Raw genomic sequence first — 25067 nt, forward strand, 5'->3', positions numbered from 1 at the left:
ACCACCAAGTTGAGTACAGAAATCCAGCAAATACTTGACCTTCAAGTGACAAAATAAGTTCAAATCTTGGCTTACTAGCCTCTTTCCAGTTGACAAGCTGATCAATCTGGTTGCTGTGGACCTCTGTTTGTCACTGTCTAGGTATATGAACTCTTCTCTCCAGGTTTTCCTCTAATGGATAGCCTTGCCTACCACTCTAGTCAGAGCTCTGCTGCCTTTCTTAGTTGAGGAGCAACAACAGTTCAAATTGGCTTGATCTGAGCCTCCAAGATTCAGAGGTCAGGCAAGTAAGCCTTACAAGGCTTTCATTGGGTTCTAAGAATATCGGGGCCTATTTATGAGCCCCTGCGTGACTTTTTGTGACACACCAGCGGCGTAAAAAATGATCCTTGTTGCACCATATTTACAAAGTGACGCATCTACCTAGATGTGTCACTTTGTAAACCCATGTGCCACATTATACCTGCACCAGGTATAATATATGCAGGGTGGGCGTTCCGACGCAAGAAAGGATCAAGGCTTGCCCCATGTGAAAGGACACATTGCTGGAGTTGCGTCACTTTTGTGACACACTCCAGCAATGCATCATTTTTGCGCCTACAGATACGTCAGAAATACTGACGTATCTGCAACTCCCTGCGACATGATGCGTCATACTGCGTCATTGATGTCGCAAGGAGGGCGCCATGAAAAGTGACGTATCGCTGTTTTCTCGCAGCGATGCGTCACTTTTCATAAATGAGGCCCTAAGTTCCTGACCATTGGCCAGGCCCCGCCCTACACTGCAGGCATCGGCTCAGTCAGTCAGCGATCATTTTCTAGACTGCTGACTGACTGACTAGTGGGGTGACGCTTCTCAGCCATTACGAAGGAGCCGCCCCTAGATTCCAGCCTGTTTCCCTATAGTAAACAACCTGATGTGGACCAAGCCCAGGTCTCCACACTGGAGCTTCAAGTGCATGAAAACCTGTATCACAGAAACTGTGCCATCTACTAAGCTAAAACCGAATTATCTCTACGCTTCTGATTAAAGTTTGAGGACCCCCAGGAATGGCAATCACTGATCGTCTCTGAGCATCAAACACCGGTTCCAGTTAATGCTCTGGTTTAGCCTCAGGTGAAGATATTTACAGGCAGTAAGAAGCTCTAACACCCTGGGGTCTGAGTACCGGCTACTGATAACTGGTGTGTGCCAAAAGCAAAGGTCCTTTGTTTTCTCCAAGTAAACTCTAAACTTATATGTCAGCCTAACCTTCATGAAACTTTAGGCTTGGTTGCAAGTCAGACAGGAGCCTCTCATTCAGAAGCAGGATGTCTGCGTAAAACAGGGGCCCAAAGTTCTCCCATAAGTAAATATAGCTGAATAAAACATGCACAGGGACCAGTGGCTTGATGAATGCAGAGTACTAGTGGCGAAAGCTATCAAACTGTGAAGAATGTTTTGACCAACCTTCAGACGTTTTTCCAAAAATTCAGTGCCTCCGTCAGATCCATAGGGAAATTCGTATGGAAAACTCCAATCACGAACAAGAAATATCAGTGACTAGAAATGAAAAATAAAGACACAAATGTAATTAATTCTCACAAATGTCCTTTCTGTCCTCTCAGATGGCAGCATCCTACAAGCACCCTCATCCTCTATGTCAATGGCACTGGGTAAGCATCCCCACTTGTCTGCATGGTACAACCACCTCTTCTCACTCATATGATCACGCCATGCGAGCATCCCCGCTCATTCAGATGGTAACGCTGTGCCAGGACTCCTTATCACTCAGATTGTAGAACCATAGAAACACCCCTGGACAATAATACCTGCACAGGCAAGCTTCCACGCTTGGGTGGGAGTGCAGCACATACCTACTCTCCTGCTCACTCCTTCACACATACAGTGGCAAGGCACACGCTCCCTCCTTCCTCTCCCTGAGTGTATCATAGGGCAAGCATCCTCAGTCACTCAGACCTTACCAACACAGACCTTTGATATGCTGCTTCCTGGCACCTGATTTTCAGAAACATACGTGGTCAATGCAATCATTTCCGACTCAACCATGGGCCTGAGTTAGAGTTTGGTGGATGAGACTCCCTCACAAAAGTGTAGGACATTCCCTCCGTCATATGACAAGTGTTGTAGGATATAATGTCCTTGTAATAAGGCAGACAGGTTATCTGTCACGTTTGTGATGGAATACTCCATCCGCCAAACTTTAAACTATGCCAGAGGTAATGTTGCAAAATTTGCATACCTGAAAATCTAGTTTTCACAAAACACTCCAATGGCTTGCAAAAAGATCACATCCTTCTATTTATAATTTTACATTTAGCAACTTGTGTTTCTTCTGACACATGCTGGAGACTTTCAAAAACCTAGTGGTTTATTTACAAGCCCCTTGTGGCACCGGTGTGTCACTTTTAATATGGGAAAAAGTGACGTACGGGCGGCGCAAGAGTCTTGTAAATAAGCCCCCAGATGTTTTCCATTCTGCTTGAATATTGTTAAGTAATGTAGCGGACACGTTCAGGAAACAAATAAAACCGCCCCATAAAAACCCAAATATTTTACAAACACATTGTCAGCTTGGTTTTAAAGACAGGTGACTCCATTAACTAAAGAGGACCAGTCATGTTCTGCTGCATCGTCCACGGCTGAGAATTCAACATCTGAAGGCAAGATATGGTATAAACGAATCAATGGGTGTTTTCCTTACCTGGAAGGGTTTCAGGAAGGTTTCCTCCATGGCCAATCTTCCATACTCTGTGAAGAGCTAAAGAGTGATAGAGGGGAAGAAAGCAACACACAGGTACTGCAGTTTTTGAAAGCAGGACGTGTTATTGTTTTCATATTCAATAAGGAAGAGGTTTCATGTTTTATAAAGCAACATATTATCGAGATAGTACTATTCTCAATGTTACTGAGTCGAAAAGCGGGGCCGCAGAAAGTGTTTTTGTCAATAAATGTTCACAATCACACGTTCGTGAAGTGTCAGAGCAGTACCATTTACAAATATTGTGTATCTAGAGAGCAAAAAGGTGTGATGAAAATACTCGACTCAGTATTACCATTAGTAATTATTGCATTCAATTCCATCATTTTTAGGTTGTATGTGCCACTGTGGAGAGTGATCAATCATAGGAAAAGCATCTTTGTTCCCCCAGCCCCACCCAAACTTAGGCCATGTTCATTCTGAAGAGGCAGATATTGAATAGCAAGAACAAGTAATTTAACTTGTTTCTGAAGCTTCTACACCTGTCCAGAGCATACAAAACTATGTTGCCAAAATATCTGTAGTCTAACCCAACCATTATCACAACTCCACAGTTCAGAATCCACCCTTTCCTTTCATATATGTATTTCTCACTTTTCCCATCCTGTCCAAAATTCATGAACCTCTCTGCTTCTCTGCTAGTGCTGGTGTGGCTGTTTACCTATATTTTCATAAAGCTCATGAATTGTCGGGCATTTTGCTCTTCTGGGGCCCTATTATGTATAGGGTGCACTTTCTCTGTTTGCGCCATGGCGCACATTAAAACAGGTGTGCCGGGCGCAATCATGGAAAGTGCACCCTACTACATTGAATGCGCTGTTCCCAGGGTAGCCATGAAGTCGTGCTGCCCTCGGGGCAGCGCATTCAAGTGAAAAACGGAGCAGCTTTGAAGCAGCCGTTTCATGTTTCACTGTGCAGGCGACAATCCGCCTGCACTTTTAAGAGGGGAGAGAGATCACCTGGCAGGCGGGTGCAGTGAGTGACTGCACCGGCCTGAAATGGGATGTCTGGAGGGTCCATTGGACCCCCTTCACACCCTCCAGAGGGCTGCCATCAGGGGACGCACCGACAGACTGCCACCATTAGGTGGCGCTCTGTCAGTGAGCCTCCTGACAGCTTCTTTGCCTCTGCATCCGCATCTATAATACGGCACATATGGCGCACTTAGGGCGTAGAGACAAAGGGATTCCCTCATTTGCATGGGGCCATGCTCCCATTCAAATGAGGTGACACCCTCTGGTGATAGCGCTGGCGCTATATGTGCACTAGCGCTATCTGTATTACAGAAAGGTCCGCAAAAGCATCTGCGGCTCTTTCTGTTATACCAAAGTGACCCGGGGCCCGCAAAGGAGGTGAGCCTGCCCGTTGTGCACCCGGGGTACTTTCCATAATACATCCCCTGGGGCCCTATTACACATAAGGGCACACTTTTCCTGTTATAACAGGTGTGCTGGAAACATGGAAAGTACGCCCTATTACATCCAATGCACTGCCCCCTGGACAGCCGCAAAATCATGCTGCCCTGGGGGCAGCACATTCAAGTGAAAAACTGAGAGGCTTTGAAGCAGGCGCTCTGTGTTTCACTATGCAATCAGCAACCCGCCTGCACTTTCAAAAGGGAAGAGAGATCCGCTAGTAGGCGGGGGCAGTGAGTGAAAAAGCAGGGATTAGGTATAAGCGGTGCAGACTACACCACCCACTTTATCTGGCTGTTATTGAAACAATGACAGGTGATTGATATGACCCAGTTGATTCTGTGACCCAGCACAACACCATGAAATGAGACCTGAATAATCCTTTGGCTTCTTACTTACATTATATTACCGCCATTTTAATAAATGTCTTTCTTAAATCTGGTATACAAGCTAACATAGAAAAAAGTGTGGTTACTTCCCTAGTCCCTCATTTTGAATAAGACACAACACTTGAGAAAACGCTAGAGGAACACCAGAGCGTTAGCTGAAGTCACAGCCAATCAGCATTTTCTGTGCTTTCCTGGATAGAGCTGAACATAACACCATGAATTAGGAGCAATCAGATGTATTACACCAATTCAGTAAAAGCCCTAATCAATCAGTGTATTAACAAACGTGAAGGAACCAATGCAGCCTCTGCACAGCATGGTTCTTGTGGAGTGGATGTAAAGGAGGGTCGGACCAGAGGTGAAGACAGCGCCCTTCTCTACAGAAGAATAAAAGGTGCACCCCCTTCGCCAACTCCACCCCTCAAGTGCTGAAGGCGAAGTGAAGCACATTTCTCAGTGCCCACCATCTTGAAAATGGTGGAATTTATTCAAACAGGGCTAGGGCTATGCCCCCTCCCACAGGAGGGTAGCATAATAGTGGGTGTAGACACACAAGTAAGAGGCCCATTGGTCCCTACCAGTCACTCCCCTGTAACCAGGGCACGAGTCGGGGGTACACGCGGGTGGACGGCGTCCACCCACTATTTTCACACACCGTCCACCCTGTCAAGAAGTTGGGCCCCCACTAAAAAATATGCTGAATTCGTCCCGGTGTAATTTGCAAACACCGGGGCCCTTTCAGTAGCGCCTGCACGTTGTTGTCTGCTTTCGATCGGCAACAACGTGCAGGAGGGCAGGGGGTTTTCTTAGTTCAGACTCCTGCTGGGCCCATGACAAAGGCCGAATCCGAGGGGTCTTCAGGCCTCCATGTGTTCGAGTCTCCTGGCTGGTAGCAGTCAGGAGCCTCACACCTAGACGCAAATGCAGGAAAGGGAAAACAAAGGCTCACACCTTGTTAGCACTTCACACATACTTCAGAGGCAGCTTTTCACTTTCTTCAGTCCCTGTTTATACGATATCCATTCACTGTAAGAATGTCAGATGCATTGGTCTTTCCCTGTATTTACACAAAATAAATAGCATTTATACAGAGCTTACTACACCTGCGGAGGCGTTGAAATAATGTAAGTACCACTATTTTTTCTTTTAAAGCACTATGGGTAGAGGACGATTACGCAGACAAAAGGCAACATTGTTTTTTGAGTAGCTTACAAAAGTGTGAATCTTCTGCCTAAATCAGGATGGTTTCCCTATATACTCGAAATATGCTCCAATGTACTCATGATAGACATGTTAAACATATATGTAAGGGATTAAGATCTGATGTCACTACTTATGATGCCACTTCCTGTGATGTCACGTGCTGTGATGTCACGGGCCGTGATGTCACGTGCCGCAGTGTTACACGCCGTGATGTCACGTGCCGTGATGCCACTTGCATTCTGATTAACTAGGTTAGTCCCCCCATTTCTTTTTTTTAGGACTTGTGCCCTGCCTGTAACGCATCATAGTCCATTACAGGCCCACAGTACCACTGGTCTTTTAGCTGAGTTTCGGTCCATGCAATGCATCGCCAAGAACAAGTGCCTTGAAGAAGTTTACCCCACAGTTTGCATTCAATGTTTTCTTTTCTCACTCTCATCTGACATGAGGGGGGTACCATCAGTGTCTAATGAGTTCTGGCTTCCTGTGTATTCAAGAGTCGTGCACCTTTATGTGCAGCTCAGCTCCAAGGCAATACCAGCTCTCAATCTCAAGCTTCCTAGCAGAGTTGGAAACATTCCTACTTGTAGTCAATACATCACTTCCTTGGCCGCCCAAGTCTGTTTTAATGCACTTTATTGTATCACTGTCAAGACTCTTCCGGCTTTTCCACCAAGTGAATTCCCAGCACCCCATGAAGTACCTCAAGTTACTATGTATGTATGGCTCTTTTGAGGAGAATCAGACATTTACATCTCATATGGGGGATTCCTGGCCAGAGCCAAGTGAGTGGGAGGAAAGACTGTGGCTAGGCTACCATTTCAATGAAGGGGAGCAGAGCCCACACACTGAGAGCTACAGTAATGTAAATAAGAAGTTGATGATAGCACAGAAAACCAGACCATGATCCTTTGCGAGCAACTGTGGAATGAGGTTCTGAATGCTTGCATTTGCCAAAACAGGACTCAACAATCGGGGCTGTGTGAAGTGTTGATTACACTTCCGGCTTTAGCACTGGTGGCACCGGTGCGACCATCTCACCCCCCCCCCCCCCACACGACCTCATCCTCAGGTTCCCTCAATACCACCTGGGCAAAAGTGTCCCTCATATCTCCATAGCTCCTCTCCGAAATACATTTCATTTGTTTTAAAGCGCCGGTAAAGGCTGGTTTTACTATGCCACTCAGCTAACCAGATAAAATACAGATCTGTTCTTTGCAGCAGAAAATTTGTACTGTACTAACTGTAGTAGATCATGACTTAATCGTATTTTATAAATTTGAATTTTTTTTTTCTTCTTTTCTGGAATTTATACAGCTTTTATGATGTTTTTATATATCGAATAAAGCTAATACTACTACTACTACTCTTTGCAGCAGGCATATTAACCCTCTGCGCTACTTTCTGGTAGCCAAAACTGCCACATGATAAAACTCTGATCTTTCTTTCTAGCAGGAACATGGATGACAAGAGCTATCAGGCATTATCGCTGCTGCCTGAAAGCTGGACGCACAAGGAACTCTGCAGCAGGTGCTTTTAAATCCTAAGTTATTGCTAAACACAGCACCCCCCTGAAGTCAGTGCCCCCTTCCAGGTCAGCGCCCAGTGTGGTCGCACCAGTCGGACCGCCCTGAAGCCGGCCGTGGTTGATTATTACACTCGTCTGAACTGAAGCCTGTGTTTAGGTTTTGATTGAACATTTACCAACTTATGAAAAAACGACAAAGTTGCCAGGTAAGGACATCTAGCTGCAAGGGATTAAAGCGATGGGCCACAAATCACCTCCATGAATTGCAGTCAGCGAGTCAATGAAACAGGAACACCTGAACCCTATAGTCATGTATTTCAAAGGCTGTTCTGAAGAGAACATGAAACATTCAAACATTTTCAGGGGGTACCGAGCAAGCAGTTGAAAACAAATGCATATTACAGGAATTTCTCTAAAATATTACCAAAACTGGCAGTGGTTTTATAGGCAGCACAAATATTCATGTACAAAGTTTGGCATTGTCTATAATTGCCAAAATATATATTGTCTTCTTTCCTTATACTTTCTTTTACATTTCCATCTTACCTCATCCAAGGACATTATCATTCTTTATACTTTTGTGTCGTAGCTGGTCTCAGACATGAATGAGAGGCAGCTGGCACAAATTCATAAGGGCATATTTACAAGCCCCTATCGCCACCACAAAATCACTTTCACTTCACCTTATTTATTAGGCAGAGTTAAGTCACTTAACGTGGTTTAAAGCTGCCTTGTAAATAAGACACCCTTTCATGCTGTACTCAGAGTGAAAAGGGGGAGACAATGGGCGTTGCGGTGGGCGTTCCACCGCAACACCCATTTAACGCTGCCCCCTATTTACAAGGGTGGCGTAAATAGGAGGCAGCGTCAAAATTAAGACCAGGGAAAGCCTGGTCTTACCCCGGTGCAACGACGAACAAATGTGTTATTTCGCCTCGTTTTTGCTGTTTCCATGTGTGCTGCCTTGTGCAGCACACATAGAGACAGCAAATTGCCATTGATTGTGTATGTACAGGAAGGTGACCCTTTCTGCACATAAACAATAACTTCTATGTGTGCTGCATTAAGCAGCACACATAGAAATTTCAAAACGTCATGAGTTATTGTTTATGTGCAGGAAGGGAGTCCTACCTGCACATAAACAATCATTTCTTCCAACGCAGACACCCTTACCCTATGGTGCAAGGGTGCCTGCATTGGCGGTAGGCAGCTAAACTCAGCGCCAGTGCTGGGGGAAACGCAGGGGTGAGCAGCTTTCTTGTGAATATGGCGCATCCCTGCGTTTTCGGAAGGAAGAAGCGTGGCGTTAGCAATGTTTGCTTAACACCACGCTTCTCCATTCTAGTGTAAATATGCTCCAAGGTGCCTAAGTATTTACTTGAAAGCACTAGGTTGGGAAAACAAAACATTACACAGGCTTCACAGTCTCATGCTGTACCTGAGGTCAGACAAAACCCTCTCCGTCAGACAGCAGTGCTACTGCTCAGGTTACAGAGACCTTACAGGCTCAAAGAGTGGATAGATCCCTCAGGTATCGCCAAATATAACTGCCTCGTGTCCCAGACAGCGGTTTTGATGATGTGAAAACACGCTATCAAGATGGACAATCTCCACATGAGCCATGAAATCACAGCAGTAGCTATGGGACCCTCTGAATCCAAGGAAATAACATCAGCAATAGACACCCTCAAAAATAGCTCTAAAATACAAAAGTAACCCATGCAAGGGTAACAGTTTTAGAGCGCACAAGAAGGTAACTGGCATAGCAGGGGTAATGCTGGGCCACAGAGTGTGTCATTGTTTTTCAGTTTGTTCACAATTTTTAGTATCACTGGATTGTTTCCCAAATCAAAGTTATACATCAGTTTTTTTCCTGTTTTTCTGTTGCATGTTGTTGGTATGACAAGTACCCTATATGAGTGCCGCGATCCAGATGATTCTAGGCGTCCCAGCGCTGGGTTCCTGTGATATCAACAGAATATTGATGATAAGGTCCAGCTGTTGGAAGTTAAGAGTAGCAGCTTCATGAGGGAGGAGTTCAGGTTGAGAAGCAGGGAGGGGCAGAGGCCAGAATGCCACAGTACAATACATACAGCTGATAGAAACCTTCCTTCAGACTTGTAAGCCTGAGCTATCCAGGGCCTCCTGAGACTTGTTGTGAGAGAGGCCTCTGGTTCCTTACACCTATGTGCGCTTCAGTGAACAAACCTCTCTTAATCGTTAGCAGAGTTGAGGATGAGGGGACTCTGTTGTAATTTGTATATCAGGTGATCCACCAAGATTCACAAAAGTGTGCAGCACTGAGGCAATGGAGCTCTTAACTGCAAAGGATGGGGAGAAGGGTAGAGTGCCAAAAGACTGCCCTAGTGTGCTCTACTGCTGAGCCTGGTAGTAGGAGCTTGGCAAAGCATTACATATGCACCCTGTGCAGGTTTGTCTGGGACACCTTCAGTTTTGCACACATTTGCAAATATAAAGTGTGTGTTTGAGGCACCGATGAGTAAAGGGCCCGCTGCCAAAACCAGAAAATGTGTTATTACTCCGCTTGATACAAGGGCTTCCCTGAGCTCTGACAGAAGTCCCCTCAACCCACATGTCCATGGCTCCGCCTCTCAATCGTTGAGCCTCTGTGAGTAACGTTGAGCACACAGACCCACTTCCAAAAGCAGCTATTTTGCCACAACTCAAGGTGAGAAAAAGTCTGACTTCAGCCCACCAACAGCTCTCTGCTTGAAGCCAGTCTCCTTTGCCCTGCCTGCATGGCTCAGCGCATGTGTGACCCAGAGACCCAGTGCAGTGCAGCAAGCCGTGGCCTTGATATCACGAGGTTTTCTGAGTTCATGTGCCTGGGCTCTTGCTACTCTTTTTTTGCAGGGAGAAATGATATCTACCTCTCAGACTGGCATGACCGAGAGCAATAGGCAGTTTCTTTCAAGCGCCCACTGTTCTGAGGATCATTCAGGACTGACTGTAGAACACTTGACCTCACATCTCGAGACACTGCTGTTTCCTTCTTCTAACTAGTAATGTGTAAACACATTTCCAAGTTTCCTTGTACCACACTTGCCCTGATTGGTTGTGAAAATGATTGTCTGTCTCTTTGCTCTGAATGTAAGATCATTTGGCACCTTTAGATATTGAGAAAAATAAGGCTCTAGGAGATGGAAAGCACAGCAACGGGCCTCGTAAACAGACTGCGCCCCCTTCCAATAAAGGGCTTGCACCCTGTGGACTGAAAGAGATGCTGTAGGGGCCTGTGGACCACAGTGAGACTTTTCAACAACTCACTTCCAGCTTTGTAACACGGAGCCTTATCCATCACAGACAACATCTGCCTCATCTACTGTTTGTGGTCAGGATAGGACAGGACAACAAAGGCCTCTTGGTAGCTACTTTCAGATCCACCATGTGCTCTTTGGTGCGTGGTGGTCTTGTCTGGTCTGCACTTTCCCAGTCTCATTTCGAGGCACCAAGAGCCAAATTTGCAGTCTTTTTATGCGAGCAAATAGATCTGTGTCTGCCAAACAATCATAGAGTGCGCTACGCTAACTCCATGCCATTCACAAGAGTACTAGAGCTACACACATAAGTTAGAATGTGTATATATTATTTAAATTGCACCGGCGTAACCTCTCCGCTGGCTACATAGTGTGTCATCTGTGTGCCGGAGACTTACAGTCTATATTGCATGCAGACGTCTGGTGCAATGGAGAGATTATTTTTAGTTCCAGTGTAATACAAGATCAGCACAGAATATGAAACATTTACTTTTATAAAGTCTACCTGTAATAATCTTGTGACTTGATGTTGGGACAATTAATTTATTCTTAGATTTGATAAGATCCTTAGGGATGTAAACATTATTTAAAAATCGTTTGGATTAAGTAAAAATCTTGGGGGTTTATTTATGAGAGGCTTGCGCTGCCGTAGCGTCACTTTTTTTGACACTACAGTGGTGTAGACCTATCAATCATATCTATGAGGCAACGCAAAGCCACCCTGTGTGGCTTTGCATGGCCTCATAGTAATGGAGTATGGCAAGGCAGCACAAGTCCCTGCCGTGCCATACTCTGCGTCAAGGAGGCGTTCTATGAGTTTTGCAGTGGGTTTTCCCACGCAGCACCCATGGATTTTGAAACTGCCTCAGATTTACTTTATCAGGTAAACCTGGGGCAGCGCCAAAACCTTATGCCTCCCCAGAGCAGGCGTAATGTGGAGAAATCTTTTTATTTCTCCTCGTTTGTAACTCTTTCCATGTGTGCTGCATTCTGAAGAAAGAGAAAAACGCCTCTCATGCTTGTTTTTGTGCACAAAAACAATCCTGACTGCAACAGAGATAGCATGGTGCAAGGGTGCCTACGTTGGCGCTAGGCAGCAAATTGTGAACCAGCACAGACGGGAAGGACAGGAATGCACCGTATTTCATAAATAAGGTGCATTCGTGCTCCTTCACATTAGCGTAAGGCAGCGCAGCAGAAGATTTGCATCCTGCACTACCCCAGTTCCTCATAAATGAGGCCCTTGAGGGTTTGTGGTGCCTGACCACTTTAAGGCATGTACAGAAGTGAACACAATAAGGTTGTCATGACTGCTAATACCAATGGTATCAATACATTTGTATCCAGACTGTAAAGGTGCTCAGGTAGTAAAATTATTGGTTGCAGCTTTTTTTCTTACTTAAGTGTCATTTTCCTGAAAATTTAGTAGTGTCAAATCTAAGAAACAACAAGTTTCATTATACGTTTCTTTGTATCTTAAGTAAAGTGCTTAGTATTCAAAAACAGGAGCAAAATTTGCTGATTCACAAACCATGAGCAGTTGTCCCCCCATTTTCTGCCTGGTATTTTATGCAACTTTGACTGAAGTGCACTGGGTTCCTGCTAACCAGGTCCCCCAGTGCCAGTGTTCTTTCTCCAAAACAAGACAACTAGTCACTTGATCCCCAAGCGACCAGGCCTTTAGCACCTCTGTAAGCCCCTGGTAAGTGGGACATCTGTTACCTAGGGCATAGGTACTAAAAGGGTCCCTAAGAGCTGCAGCATATCTTGTGCCACTCTAAGGGACCCAGCACCAAACTCACATACACTTCCACTGCAGGCTGTGTGACAAGGTGCTCTAAAAAGTGAAAACACGACACGGCACACATTTGTGTGCCATGTCCTCTAACATTTCATATAATATTTGCGAGTCACCCCTACAGCAGCCCTTGCAGCCCTAAGACAGTGATGGAGCTATTAGTACAAGCCCTCAGAGGGTACCTTAGAGGTACCCCCTGAACCCCACTAGCCCTCTAATGCGCTGGCTGACTGGTCCAGTCCAGCCTGCCACCACAGATGAGTTTCTGATCCTGTAGGATGTGAGAGCTCTGCTTTCAAAGGACAGAAAAAAATACCTGTTCTCTGGAGAAGTGTTATCACATCCTCCCCAGGAAGGCTGGTAAATCAGCATATCAAGGCAGGAGACTTCAAAGGCCTCTGCCACCTTTGCTATGTGACCCAAGGCTTCCTCAGACATGGGAGATGCCACTCTCTACCCTGGGCCCATCAGGCAACAGGACAGGCAGTAAAATTAGCTATGCAGTAGGCGTGTTGTACTGCCATGCTGGACACACCTCTAGAGTGAACAAGCCAGTTGTGAACACAAATTTAGAAATTCCAACATGTTGCACTGCCAGGCTGGACACACCTTTAGAGTGAACAAGCCTGAAGTGAACACAAATTTAGAAATTCCAACATATTGTGTGTGGTGGAATTAGGAACTCTGGGACAGGGTGATGCCCACTCCCCAAAGGAAGTGGCCATCTAGGGGGTATAGTGACTACAGGGGTAAGTAGCCAATTGGCTACTACCCCTCAACCCCCTTAATGCCCCTAAATTCAGTAATTAGGAGACCCCCTGATACCAGGACTTCAGATTTCTATGAACATAAAAGAAGGAGTGGAAAAAGTAGATTGTTGACCCGAGAAGCATGACAGACTTGGCGCCAACCCTTTCAGCCTGTCTGTTGCACCCGACCCTCAGACTCGTCCTGTCGCAGTGCTGATTCCAAGTAACCCAGAGGGCTGCCAGTGCTTCGCCAATCGCCAAAGAAACTCCCTTTATGTAGAGGAGCTACTTTTTCCCTGCAGCCTCAGGCACCAAAGAAGCAACACCCGGTACACCGACCTGCCGCCTATGGGAACTACCAACGCAACAGCCACCCAGGAAGAGGTAGTTGTGTTCCTACAGGTCAAATCCATCTTCCCTCCAAGTGTGAGGATGCCAGGACTGATCGGAGCCACACAACACCAGTACCTGGGGTACTGGACACCTCTAGGGGTGGGCTGGGAACTTTGCTCCGCCGGCAGAGTTTTGACACTCAGAGCGGGGATTTCAGTAAAGTCTGCCAACCGCCGGCACAGAAGAGTTTGCCGGCACGTGCCCACCCCTAATTATTGATTGCAGCAAAGCTGGCATTGCTAGTTGATGTTTCCTTTTCTGTTTTTTCCCCTTACATACAGGAAATTTGAAAAAAAGCTGCCCAGAAGCGGCACCATCCTCCTTGCTTGATCCACACAGCCTAGCAGTTTTCTAATCCTGTGCAGGGCGGCCTCCCAGCCCTTGCGGACACACAGGGCGCCCAGGCTCCACAGTATTTTGATGCAGACACCGGACATACAGTCGCTGCTGACCACAGGTAAGGAGTGCACAGCTCTGAATATCCCGCGAGACATCGCATGCTTGAAGTGCTGCTGCTTCCTCGGAGTGCCTCTTGTGAGCGGGCACCGGATGAAGTGCTCCTGAGGTGCTCCACATCCCCAAGCGACCGGTGAGCCATGCCCTGACCTGACCACATTCCTGCTCAGTTACCGAGGGAAGCAAGGTGTCTGTGCTACCATGGGCCTGGGTTTGAGAACCGATACTAGGAAAGGTAAAAAGTTAATTTCATTACTGCTCCTTGAAGCTCAGAGTCAGGAATAAATGTACTTGTACTGGGGAATGGACAGGCATTACCTCTCTTAAGTGGATAGTATCAAAGAAGACGAGGAGCAGGGCAACTCTCTATGTGTTCCATGTGGGGTGTGAGCAGAGTTGGTGTTTCGTTACAGGCTGGTGTATGTAGTTTTATCTTTGTTATTCAAATCAAAACATAAAATACCAAATATCACAGAGCAAACATTGTTCTCAGTTACTTATTCCTACTGGATATGAAACCACTTGAATTCTGACTGAAAATAAAATCACTTGTGAGATGGTCCACCTGTCAATTTTTTTTATAATTTCACTACCCAATGCAGATTTAATTTAACATCATGGATACAATAATAATTAGACTTTGTTATGTGGTTAGCCCATCCCCTCCCTCCATACCATCTTACATCATCCAGCGTTTAAAATGTGCCGGATGACCTCGCCCATTCTTATTGCCACAAGCCACCGAGCCCTACTCGTGAGGCGGATGCAGGAGCAGGGCCTGCTGGTGGGGGCGGGGGGCAACTGGACCTGCTGTTTGTCCCAAAATACAAGGGGCTGGAGGCAGCTGCAGGCTTGCCAGAGGGCGGTGACCACTGGTACTGTGTCCTGCCCCAGGCAGAGCAGCGGATGCTGGGGTTCTTGTCGCAGCAGATGCTGGCAGAAGAACTGCAACAGCACCGTCCGGTACTGGTCAAATCCCGGTCACAATTTCTCCTGCTCCGTCTCATTGGTCTGCTGCATGGTTTCACCACCGAACAGGCCATGTGACTCCACAGCACCACACAGCCTGGGCCTGGCTGCCGTCTCTACAAGAAACTGCAGGCAGAGTGACATGGACTGGCTCTGCCTTACTCCTACAGACAGTGCCATGTCGCTAGGAGACGAGGAGAGGGGAGGGAAGGGCTGCAGGGCAGGAGCCATGAATCATGCACAGCTCACCATGGGCACAGCACGCTGGTCTTTATGGACATTTCATCCCCAGCTCACACAAAATCCACAGAGCGGTGTGCTGAGCTTTACATAGTTTTTAGTAATGGTTCAAGGTACACCCTACAGCAACCAAGGCTTGTTGTGTCCAGACCGGACACCAATGCCAAGGAAAACCGACTCGCACATCAAGGGTCTTCAGGGACAGGAGATCCACATTGTGAGTTGCCCAGCTGTCATGTTTGCCCCTCTGCAGCAGAAACCAAGACTAAGAGAGAGCCTCTGACTGCCACCACCCAACACCTCAAAGTGCTCCTGCACCCACCCCAAAACCCGAGTCTGAGGGAGGTGACAGTGCCAACAGGGTCCTGAGACCCTCAAAGGCTAAGCCCTCCCTTGGGTTTGCCAAGACTGGACTTCCAGTCGCAGTCTACAGCTTCTTTCTGTAGGCCCCTTCCAGCACAGTACCCAATGCCAAAAGACACCAATGCACCCGGAGGACACAGCCCGAGGAGAAGCGGACCAACGGTGTCCCTACATGCTTGAGTATCTCAAGGGTCAAGTCCTCCTGTGGGATCCCCCAGACTGGACCCCCAGTCCCAGCTTGCAGCCTCTTTCTGACCGGACCGTTCTCCTGTTGAAGTGAATGAGACACCAACACCATAACACACCTCTGCACCCACATGCCCCAGAGCCTCCTAAGGAAACCTGTTGTTCTGGCCTTGGAACTTGCCCCGTACTCACCTTAAGTTCAGAAGAACAGTCTTGTAAATCACTGTCAAGTGCCTGAATGCAGCACATGTTTTTCTCCCATAGGATAACATTACCGTTCCCAAAAATTGCAGTGTCAATTTTGAAAACTGTAAAAATTCATAACTCGAAAAGTACTCATCTGATTCTGATGATCTTGACATCTAAATTCATCTGAAAGCTTGCGTTATTTTTATAAATTGGTGCGAGATTTTTTATTGAGTGTATGTAAAGGCCAGTTGAAAGTGGATCTCATTTTCCACACCGAAAGCCCTGCGAAGTGGAACACCATTCTCAGAACACATCTTCACATAACCAAAACAATTAGCACTCCCTACAGCTGCAAACTGACGCTCTCAATCCCAAACCACCCTACGCGTAGTGGCAACACCTCTGTGACCATCTACATCAACGGCACAGTCATGATCCAAGCCAATGACAACCTAGATGCATTTGACTCCCTCTTCCCCTAGCTGCGCAACACCCTTACTCACCCACACCACTCACACCTGAGCAACTCCCGATCCCCGCCAGACTGACCCTCCTGGAGATCTCACAAAATAATCACAAGACCTATGCCAACAACGCCAACCTTTCCGCCCCGGTCACCAACCTTTCCTCCTACTACCCCTCCCCTGACGCACACAATACATTACCTCCCTTCCATAACAAATCGGAGATACGTCTCAGTTGAGACTCTCCAACCCCTTGGCAACCGACACCTACCCCCTCCCGCCCCAAACTACTATTCCCAACAAACAACTAGCAAACCTAATCCTCAGTCAATGACTCCTAACTCTCTCCCTCTACCGGCACACAAGAGGTGGCCACTTGAATCACGACGTGATTGTCCACAGCCCGTGTCCATGGCTACCCATAGGGACAACATAGGAAACATTAACAAAAAAAGCCAATCTCTCAATGACAAACTCTCTCCTTCCCTGGACGACCTCGCCCAGGACAGCCAGAACCGAGCCCCACCTCCCCCTCCTCTTTGGAGACGACTCAGAGACTTGCTCTGCTGGAAAGCCAGCTTCAAACTGAAATACTGGGCCTCAATGAAATCTTACTGAACCTCACCACACCCCGGGAGTCTAGCCAACACCCTCACCCTACACCCACAATTACCAACACTATACACTCAAGGCCTCCCAAGGCTCAATGGCACAGCTGGAACACAACCTCCCTCTTGAACCAGACACAGAGACCCAAAAGAACAAGAGCCGCAATGTCCAAGAGAGACGCGATGGATCTTGCCACCTCGTATGACACATCCTCTCCTATCACCCCAAGCTCCAAGATCCAGGTTATCAAGACCTCCAGCCTTCCTCACTAATATTCCCAGGGCCCCCCTAAAGAAGAAACTCAAAAACGAGGGGACCTCTACCAACTGCATGCTCATAAACTGCAGATCGGCCACCAAACATGCAACTGAACTGGCAGAAACCATCCTTACCCACGACATAGACATCAAGTTCATCACCGAAACTTGGCTAAATGAGTTCTCTTCCCCAACCTTTGACATGCTCATGCCCCCGGGCTTCTCAATCATCAATAAAGACAGAAAAAAACAGCGAGGAGGGGGTATTGCAATCATACACAAGAACAACATCTCCATAATGGAAACTGACTCCTTCAAATACAACACATTCGAATGTTTAACTGCCACGATTAAGACGAGTGACAACAAAACATTATTATGCCATCTCCTTTACCATCCACCGGGCAACACCACCTCATTCGGAGAACACCTTTCCGACTTGATAGCTCACTGCTCACTCCGGGACTCCAACAACATAATTCTAGGCGACCTCAAACTACACTGCAATGAGGAAAACAACTCACTGATCCAAACCTTGAACAAACTTCTACACAACAACAACCTTACCCAACACTGCAAAGAGCAAACCCATAAAAGAGGCTCAATCCTGGATGCCATTATTGCTCAAGTTGATACAGTCACCATTGACCACATCTTGCCGGTTCACTGGTCCGACCACCATGTCATTCTATTCCACATCAACTAAACGATCCAATGCCTGCCGCGTAAGCAGGACCCCCCGCCCCCACTGGGCGAGAAATCTAAGCCAGATTCCACTTGTGGACCTGGAGGAAAGGGTAAGCTCACTCCTCCCCATCACCACAGGTGACCTCTCCACAACAGGACTCACCTCACACAACAATACAACTATGACTTCCAAATAGCCCCCTTGAAACACAAAAGAGTCAGGAACATTCCTTCTAGCTCTTGGTTCAACACAGACATAAACTCCGAAAGAAGACAACTAAGAGCTGCAGAAAGACTCTAGCGAAACAACCTATCCACAATCCTCCCTGATCGACTCAAACCAGTATGCAGGAAATATAAAAAACACATCAAGAATGAAAAAACGTCCTTCTTTTGTAATGCTCTAGACAAAACAAAAAACAGGCCCAAAGAACTCTTCAATCTCATTAGGCAACAAACTTCCAAACCCCCTTCATCCTCATTTCAGGCCTCCAAAGACCTGTGTGATAACTTTGCCAATTTCTTTAATGATAAAATCACCAACATTGAGCTCTCCCTGGATGATCACCGCAGTCCCCCCTACAGAAGCGCGCCCCCAGGGACTGAAGATATCACACCCAAGCACCCCCCAAACATCTGGAATTCCTTCAACCCTATTTCCGAAGTAGAGACCGTCAAAATGAGTTCCAGCGGAACGCTTACCGTGGGGGAATCTGTACCCCGCCGCTACTGCCTGATCCGTCACCGGCCCCGTCTCCTTAGCCTGTTTGTCTTCCCGGTTCTGGGCAATGAGTTTACTTAGTCCCCGTCCTGACCTATTCCCCCCCTCGATATTCCTATGAATCAGTGGGGTCCCCCCCCAGGGGAGCACATGCTGTTGTTTCCGACTGTGGGTTGCCTTGTGGACTTCCTTTTTTTGTTGTTATTTATATAAAAATGAAACCGTCATGTGGGGTCCGGAAGGTGTGGCTGCCAACGCCTCTTTCAACTCCTGTGAATTCCCTTTTGCCGCAGCGTGCGTTCTATTGTCTGTATTACATGCTCCTTCTGTTTGCTAGCGGCCGGCCTGAAGGTTGTAGGCCCATCTTTGTATATTTTTTGGATTCTGTAATAAACGGTTTAAAAAAAAAAAATAAAAAAAATGAGTTCCAGCTCCAAACACTCATCACACGTCTCGGACCCCATTCCTGACCAACTGGCCAAAAAGCTCAAACTCAACCTAGCCCGCTCTGGACCAAGATTATAAATAGCTCCCTGAGAACCAGAGTCATGCCTGATTGTCTCAAAATCGGCCAAGTCATGCCATTTCTAAAAAAACGGGCTCTGACACAAACAATCTTAATAACTTCAGACCCGTCTCCAATCTCCCTCTCCTAGCTAAATTCCTGGACAGATGGGCTCTCCTCCAACTTACTCAACACATGGACAGCATTAACCTTCTAGACCCTCACCAATTGGGTTTCAGAGAAGGTTGCAGCCGAGAGACAGCAATCCCGAATGTCAAAGATGACATCCAGAAATCACTCGATACGGATCAATGCTGTCTACTCATACTCCTGGGCCTATCGGCAGCCTTCCACAAACTACTCATTAAGGTACTTAAGAAAGGGTAGGAGCAGAAGAGGTGGCCTTACAGTGGTTCACCTCCTTTCTACAGAACCGCACCCAAAGAATAAAAATCAAAAACTTCACGTCTGACCTACTCCCCATCAGCAGGGGTGTCCCCCAAGGATCAGTTCTCTCCCTGCAACTTTTCAACATCTACATGGAACCCCTCACCACCATACTAAAAAACACAACAACATCCCCTTCCACTTTTATGCGGATGATACCCAGACCTATCTCGAAACCTCCTCCACTGATGACATTCAGAGACTAAACGACACTCTAAAAGAATTCCAACACTGGCTATCACTCAACCACCTGAAATTCAACCAAGACAAGACAAAAATCCTCCTAATTTCCAACAAGGAGCAGAGTTCCCAAATCACAGAATGGCTAAAAGCTATTGATGCTCTCAACTGCAATCTCACCCTGGCCGATTCTGTAAAATCGCTGGGAATCACTCTGGATCCAAAACTAGACATGGCCAAACACATCATGAACACCGCAAAGAGCGCCTTCCTCAACCTAAAACTACTCAACAAAATAAAACCCTTCATCCCTCCCAATGACCTCAAACAAGCTACTCAATCCCTGGTATTGTCCAGACTGGACTACGGGAATGCAACCCTCACAGGAACAGCAAAGTCTCACTTAGCCCCCCTCAGATCAACCCTTAATGCAGCAGCCAGAATGGTCACCGGTGTACAGAAATATGAACACATCTCTCCCGCACGCACAGAGCTAAAATGGCTCCCAATCGAAATGCGTGCCAACTTCAGAACTGCCTGTCTCACGCACAAAGCTCTGCACACTGGGAACCCCACCTACCTGGCCTCCAAACTCAAGAAGGCCAGTCGGACAAGGAGCCTCAGGAGTACCAACACTCTACTTCTCATCCCTCCGAAAACTCGCAAACAAAAAACCTTATCTCGATCCTTCTCAGGAAATGCGCCCAAAATCTGGATCTCCATCCCAGTTCATATCAGGACTACTCCCTCCTTTTTAAAATTCAAAAGGCAGCTCAAAGACCTCTTCCTTGACAGATCTCTTCCGAATGGATAGCTGCCGACCAATCGCAGAATCTTGCCCATTGCAGCACACAGCCACTTTGACATTAAGACTTCTACCTCCCGACTCGTTCTTTTGTTCCCCCCTCCCTAAACAGGTCTCGTCAGGAGTCATTGTGTATATTACTGCTGTATTATGTGATTTCCTTGCAATTAATGTTGTACAGCGCTCTGAGACCTCCGATTCATCACAAGTCAATATGTATACTACTGTTATATTGTGTGATTTCCTCGCTACTAATGTTGTAATGCGATCCAATACCTTCGGGTCTGGCCAGCGCTATATAAAACTCTTAACTAAATAAATAAATAAATAAATGTCTTGCTCATAGCCTTTGTGTGTGCAATAAATGCTTAGCACTACCTTTTGATATGCCTAACTGCTCGCCCACACTACCACAAAAGAGAGCAATCGGGGTGTAATTTCTGCCTCTCTAATTCCTTTGAGGTTTGCCTGGACTCCTTACACAGTGTACCTCTTTTTGGTCCACTATATAAGGAGCCAGCTTCCTACAGCCAATCTATCAATCAATCGTAAGGGTCTAACGATGCTGGGAGGTGGTGGGGGGTGCAGCTCCGAGTCAGCCGAAGAGCCACGTTTTGAGGCTCTTCCTGAAGATGTGCAGAGTTGGGGGGCATCTGATGTTGACTGGAAGCTCGTTCCAGGTCTTTGCCGCGATCTAGGAGATGCTCTTCTACCCTTTCTGGCTCTGTGGATGCACGGGGTTTCGGCGAAGTTGGTGGAACAGAGGTTTCCCTTTCGTATGTCGAAGGAGAGTGTGTCGTTGAGATATTGGGGTCCTGTGTTGTGGAGGCATTTGTAGGCGTGTGTGAGTATCTTGAAGGTTACTCTCTTCTCGACGGTGAGCCAGTGGAGGTCTCGCAGGTGTTGGGTGATGTGTTCGTTTCAGGGGATGCCGAGGACAAGTCTGGCTGCGGTGTTCTGTATGGTCTGGAGCTTGTTGATTCCGGCATGGAGGGCGTTTCCGTAGTCCAATCTGCTGGTTATGAGTGCATGGGTGACGGTTTTTCTTGATTTTGGGGCATCCATTTGAAGGTCTTGCGACGGATGAGGAGGGTGTTGAAGAGTATTTCTCACTTTAACACCATACGGAAAGGCCTCAATTCACGAGAAGAATGGGATTCTCTACTAACAAGGTGATGTCATAAATTCCAGCCTGGCAATTATTTGCGTATTAGGATACCTCCCTGCGTTCTGTGATACTGATCTCTCATTGATTTCCTGTGTCTTAGGCTCACTTAGTATTTATTTTATTCTTACTTTGTTTTTTATGAAATGATTTGTTAGGATGTCTTGAGTGATGCCAATAATTATAAACAGAGTACTCTTTATTGACAGTCAATCCCTTTTTTAGTTTTGTCACATCTGTGATACATCAAAACTTTAATAGATGGAGACATTTTTTGCTGTGTTTACTATCTGTCGGGTCCTTACTCCCCGAATTTATGGTATCAAAACTTATAAGACTATATGAAAAACGAAATATTCAAGGGTCACAATGAGATACCTAATAATTAAACTAGTGATTCGTCATAATTTTTATGGTGATCTTTAATTTAGCCACCCCTCGCTTTTGGGTCGCAATAAATATATATTCACGCGTGAGTTGCCGGGATACTTAACCGACTCCTCTGAGTATAAAGTAGAAGACCGATACTTATCTTTGTTAGAGGATGAATTGAGACAGCATTATCTCCAGTATACGAGAAAAAATAGGCTTTATTATAGGATTGCACTGGTATTGATACAGTGCTAAGATGGCGGCCATGGTCGTCTTACACACGAGCAGGCATTTTTTATTTCTATTTTTATTTTCATCTATCTGCCCCGGAAGTAGATTTTTCTAGTTCCGGTGCCGGCATCTCTTAGATGATACTTAAACCGGAGGGATAATGGGTTCCGTGTTCGACATACTTGAAGGAATCCACCGTGCGGACAGCACTGAGCCCTATTGAGGTATGTGAATAGAGAGGGTTAGACAACTTTTTGGATTCACGCGTAGAACGGGGTTTTCTAACGTTTGCCCTGATCTGTGTCTCCCCTCTGCAGGGTCTAATTGGATCGTAGTTTTTTTTTATATTTTTACCCCGCCGCAAAGGCTTTCGAATAATTAAAGGTACCTGTACGGACAACACTGATCCCTATTGAGGTACGTGAATAGAGAGATTTAGATAACTTTTCGTATTCACGCGCATAACGGGGTCTTTAACGGCTTTCCTGCTCTGTGTCTCCCCTTTGCAGGGTTAATTGGATCGTAGTTTTTATATTCTTACCACGCCGCAAAGGTCCTCCAACAATCAAAGGTACTCATTAACATGGCTGATAGCTAATAACATAGAGAGGAATGCTTTGTGTATAACAGTCTCTATACCCCGTGTATATTTTGTCTTTAGGGACGGACTGTATCAGATGATCTATCCCCACCTTACTGGAAGGGTGTTCGAATTGGCACAGGTACCTATAGGTACGGAAGACATTGTCTAGTGTATAGAGGCAGGATATCGGGTTAACTTTTATAGTTAGAACATCAGTGTGCATGCCTGATATGTCCGCATTGCGGCATTATAGTCTCTAAAAAAGAGCAGCAAAATAGTATTCAGGGTTTTTTAAACAATCACATATGGAAGAGTATTTATGTGGTTGCCTATGGTACCTATTGTTACGAAAGTATAGCTTTATCTACTTAATACAAATTTCAAAAAGAAATGATAACTTTCAGTATATCAAAACAGAGGCTTAGCAATATAAAACATGAAAGTTTTGGTTCTCTGTACCTTTTTCTGTTTCAGATAATTCACGGAATAACGACCTATGATTCCTTCTAAACTAAAATACCTCAGTCAAGGAAGTGTATATATACAACCTGGCTGTTTCTAAGGATATAATCGGTAAATATAGAATTTAGTGACTATAGCAATCGTAATTAGACTAATTAGATATGGTGCCTAGTCTGTGGGTGGGTAATATTTAAAACATCTGTCTGTCATTGGTATTCCCAATAGGTAACACACTGTCTAGAAGATATTGTTCATGTATCTACCGCTGGATCACTTATCCGATGATACTAGCCTAATGAAATAAACCAATAAGGTAACCTCTAGGAACTTTGTCTATTCAAAGAAATGACATATAACTACCACCTGACTTGAATATGTATACATAGGGAGCTTAAGCACCTTTTGTGTTGAGCGTTTCCATATGATTGTATGAAAATAAATTGCCTTACAGTGATTACGGAATGGCAGAATTAAATCTTGGAAAGTCATTTCTTGTCTCAAATGAGAGGCGTAATTAGAGAGAGAATATATCCTCCTATAAGCTAACTCGTCCAGATTAAATTTATGAGTAGCTGAATGAATATATTCTTTGGAAGTACAAGAATTCTCTTGACCGTATATATGTCATTTTTGGCTAACAAATACATTATACTTTCGGAGTGCTGTGTGAAAGATTGTATGTATGTTTATCCTAATAGTTTATAGCATGAGTTGAGTCGTAGTCACTGAAGCATATTTAAAATTGTCCTAGATATGTAATATGGGTAGTCACTCATGCTAGTTTGTTGTACATGTTTTTCAGATTTTAAACATAATTAAATTGGGATCAACAAAATATCCTGAGGAAGGTGTTGGCCTTAATCTGTGGCCTACCGAAACGCGTCGATGCTCTAACAAAAAGGAAGTCGGACAAAGTCTAGGATAATATGGGTTGTACTGTATATGTAATGTGATTGAATTTCCATTGGGATCACAACCGATTTGTCTTTGATTTAGCGACTTTCTTTCTGGAGTAGGAAATTCTTCCCTGTTTGTTCCCTTTTTCCCAATTTGGTTGTTTTTATGAATTTTGTAATTGTGTATTGATACTGACCATTATTGTTGATGTGTTCTTTTTTATATTATTTGTTATTCATATGTAAATTCGTATGATTTTATTTGCTTACATGTTTGATAAATTGTCTTTATCTGTTTTTTAATCAATATGTACAACCGCTCGCTTTTTGTGATACCATTGTGACTAATTTTAATAAATTCACCAATTTGGAGCTTATCTGCTTTGTTGATACCGATTCATACCCTGCTATGCGTTTAAACAGTGTGTGTTTGAATGATTGTTGGCATATATAGATCCAAGGGAGATCTTTCTCTTTTTGACTAACGGTCTTGCTTGGTACCCCTCTCCCTTGGTTTAGGGGTCCCTCTCTCTCTGTTTGAAACTTTGAGAACAGCCCTTGTGGCTGGAGAGCTTACTCAATTATCCCACATAGTTTGAACAAGATCTTTTGGTTTGTTCATGGACCAATTTAGAACTTTTGGCTTCAGTGAAGACCAACTAAATAGGATAATTAATACTAAAAATGGAAATAAGATTACGGTACTCTAAAATAAAGGAGAAAATTGGGGTAAATTACTTAATCTTAAAAAGAAGCTTATACGCA

General features: G+C 45.5%; 1 protein-coding gene across 3 annotated transcripts in view; it reads right to left on the reverse strand.

Moving 5' to 3' along the window:
* Positions 1-25067, reverse strand: part of ATL1 (atlastin GTPase 1) — a 211039-nt gene that overhangs the window by 89953 nt on the left and 96019 nt on the right. For all 3 annotated transcript variants that reach the window (XM_085626991.1, XM_085626990.1, XM_085626989.1), the window contains exons 6-7: positions 2706-2762; positions 1451-1543 (exon numbers count right to left, since the gene is read on the reverse strand). In XM_085626991.1, coding sequence (XP_085483117.1) covers positions 1451-1543; positions 2706-2762 — 150 coding nt within the window. The remainder of the gene's footprint in view (positions 1-1450; positions 1544-2705; positions 2763-25067) is intronic.

The sequence above is a fragment of the Triturus cristatus genome, chromosome 9 (assembly GCF_964204655.1).
Source record: "Triturus cristatus chromosome 9, aTriCri1.1, whole genome shotgun sequence".
In the NCBI taxonomy this organism is placed as follows: Eukaryota; Metazoa; Chordata; class Amphibia; order Caudata; family Salamandridae; genus Triturus; species Triturus cristatus.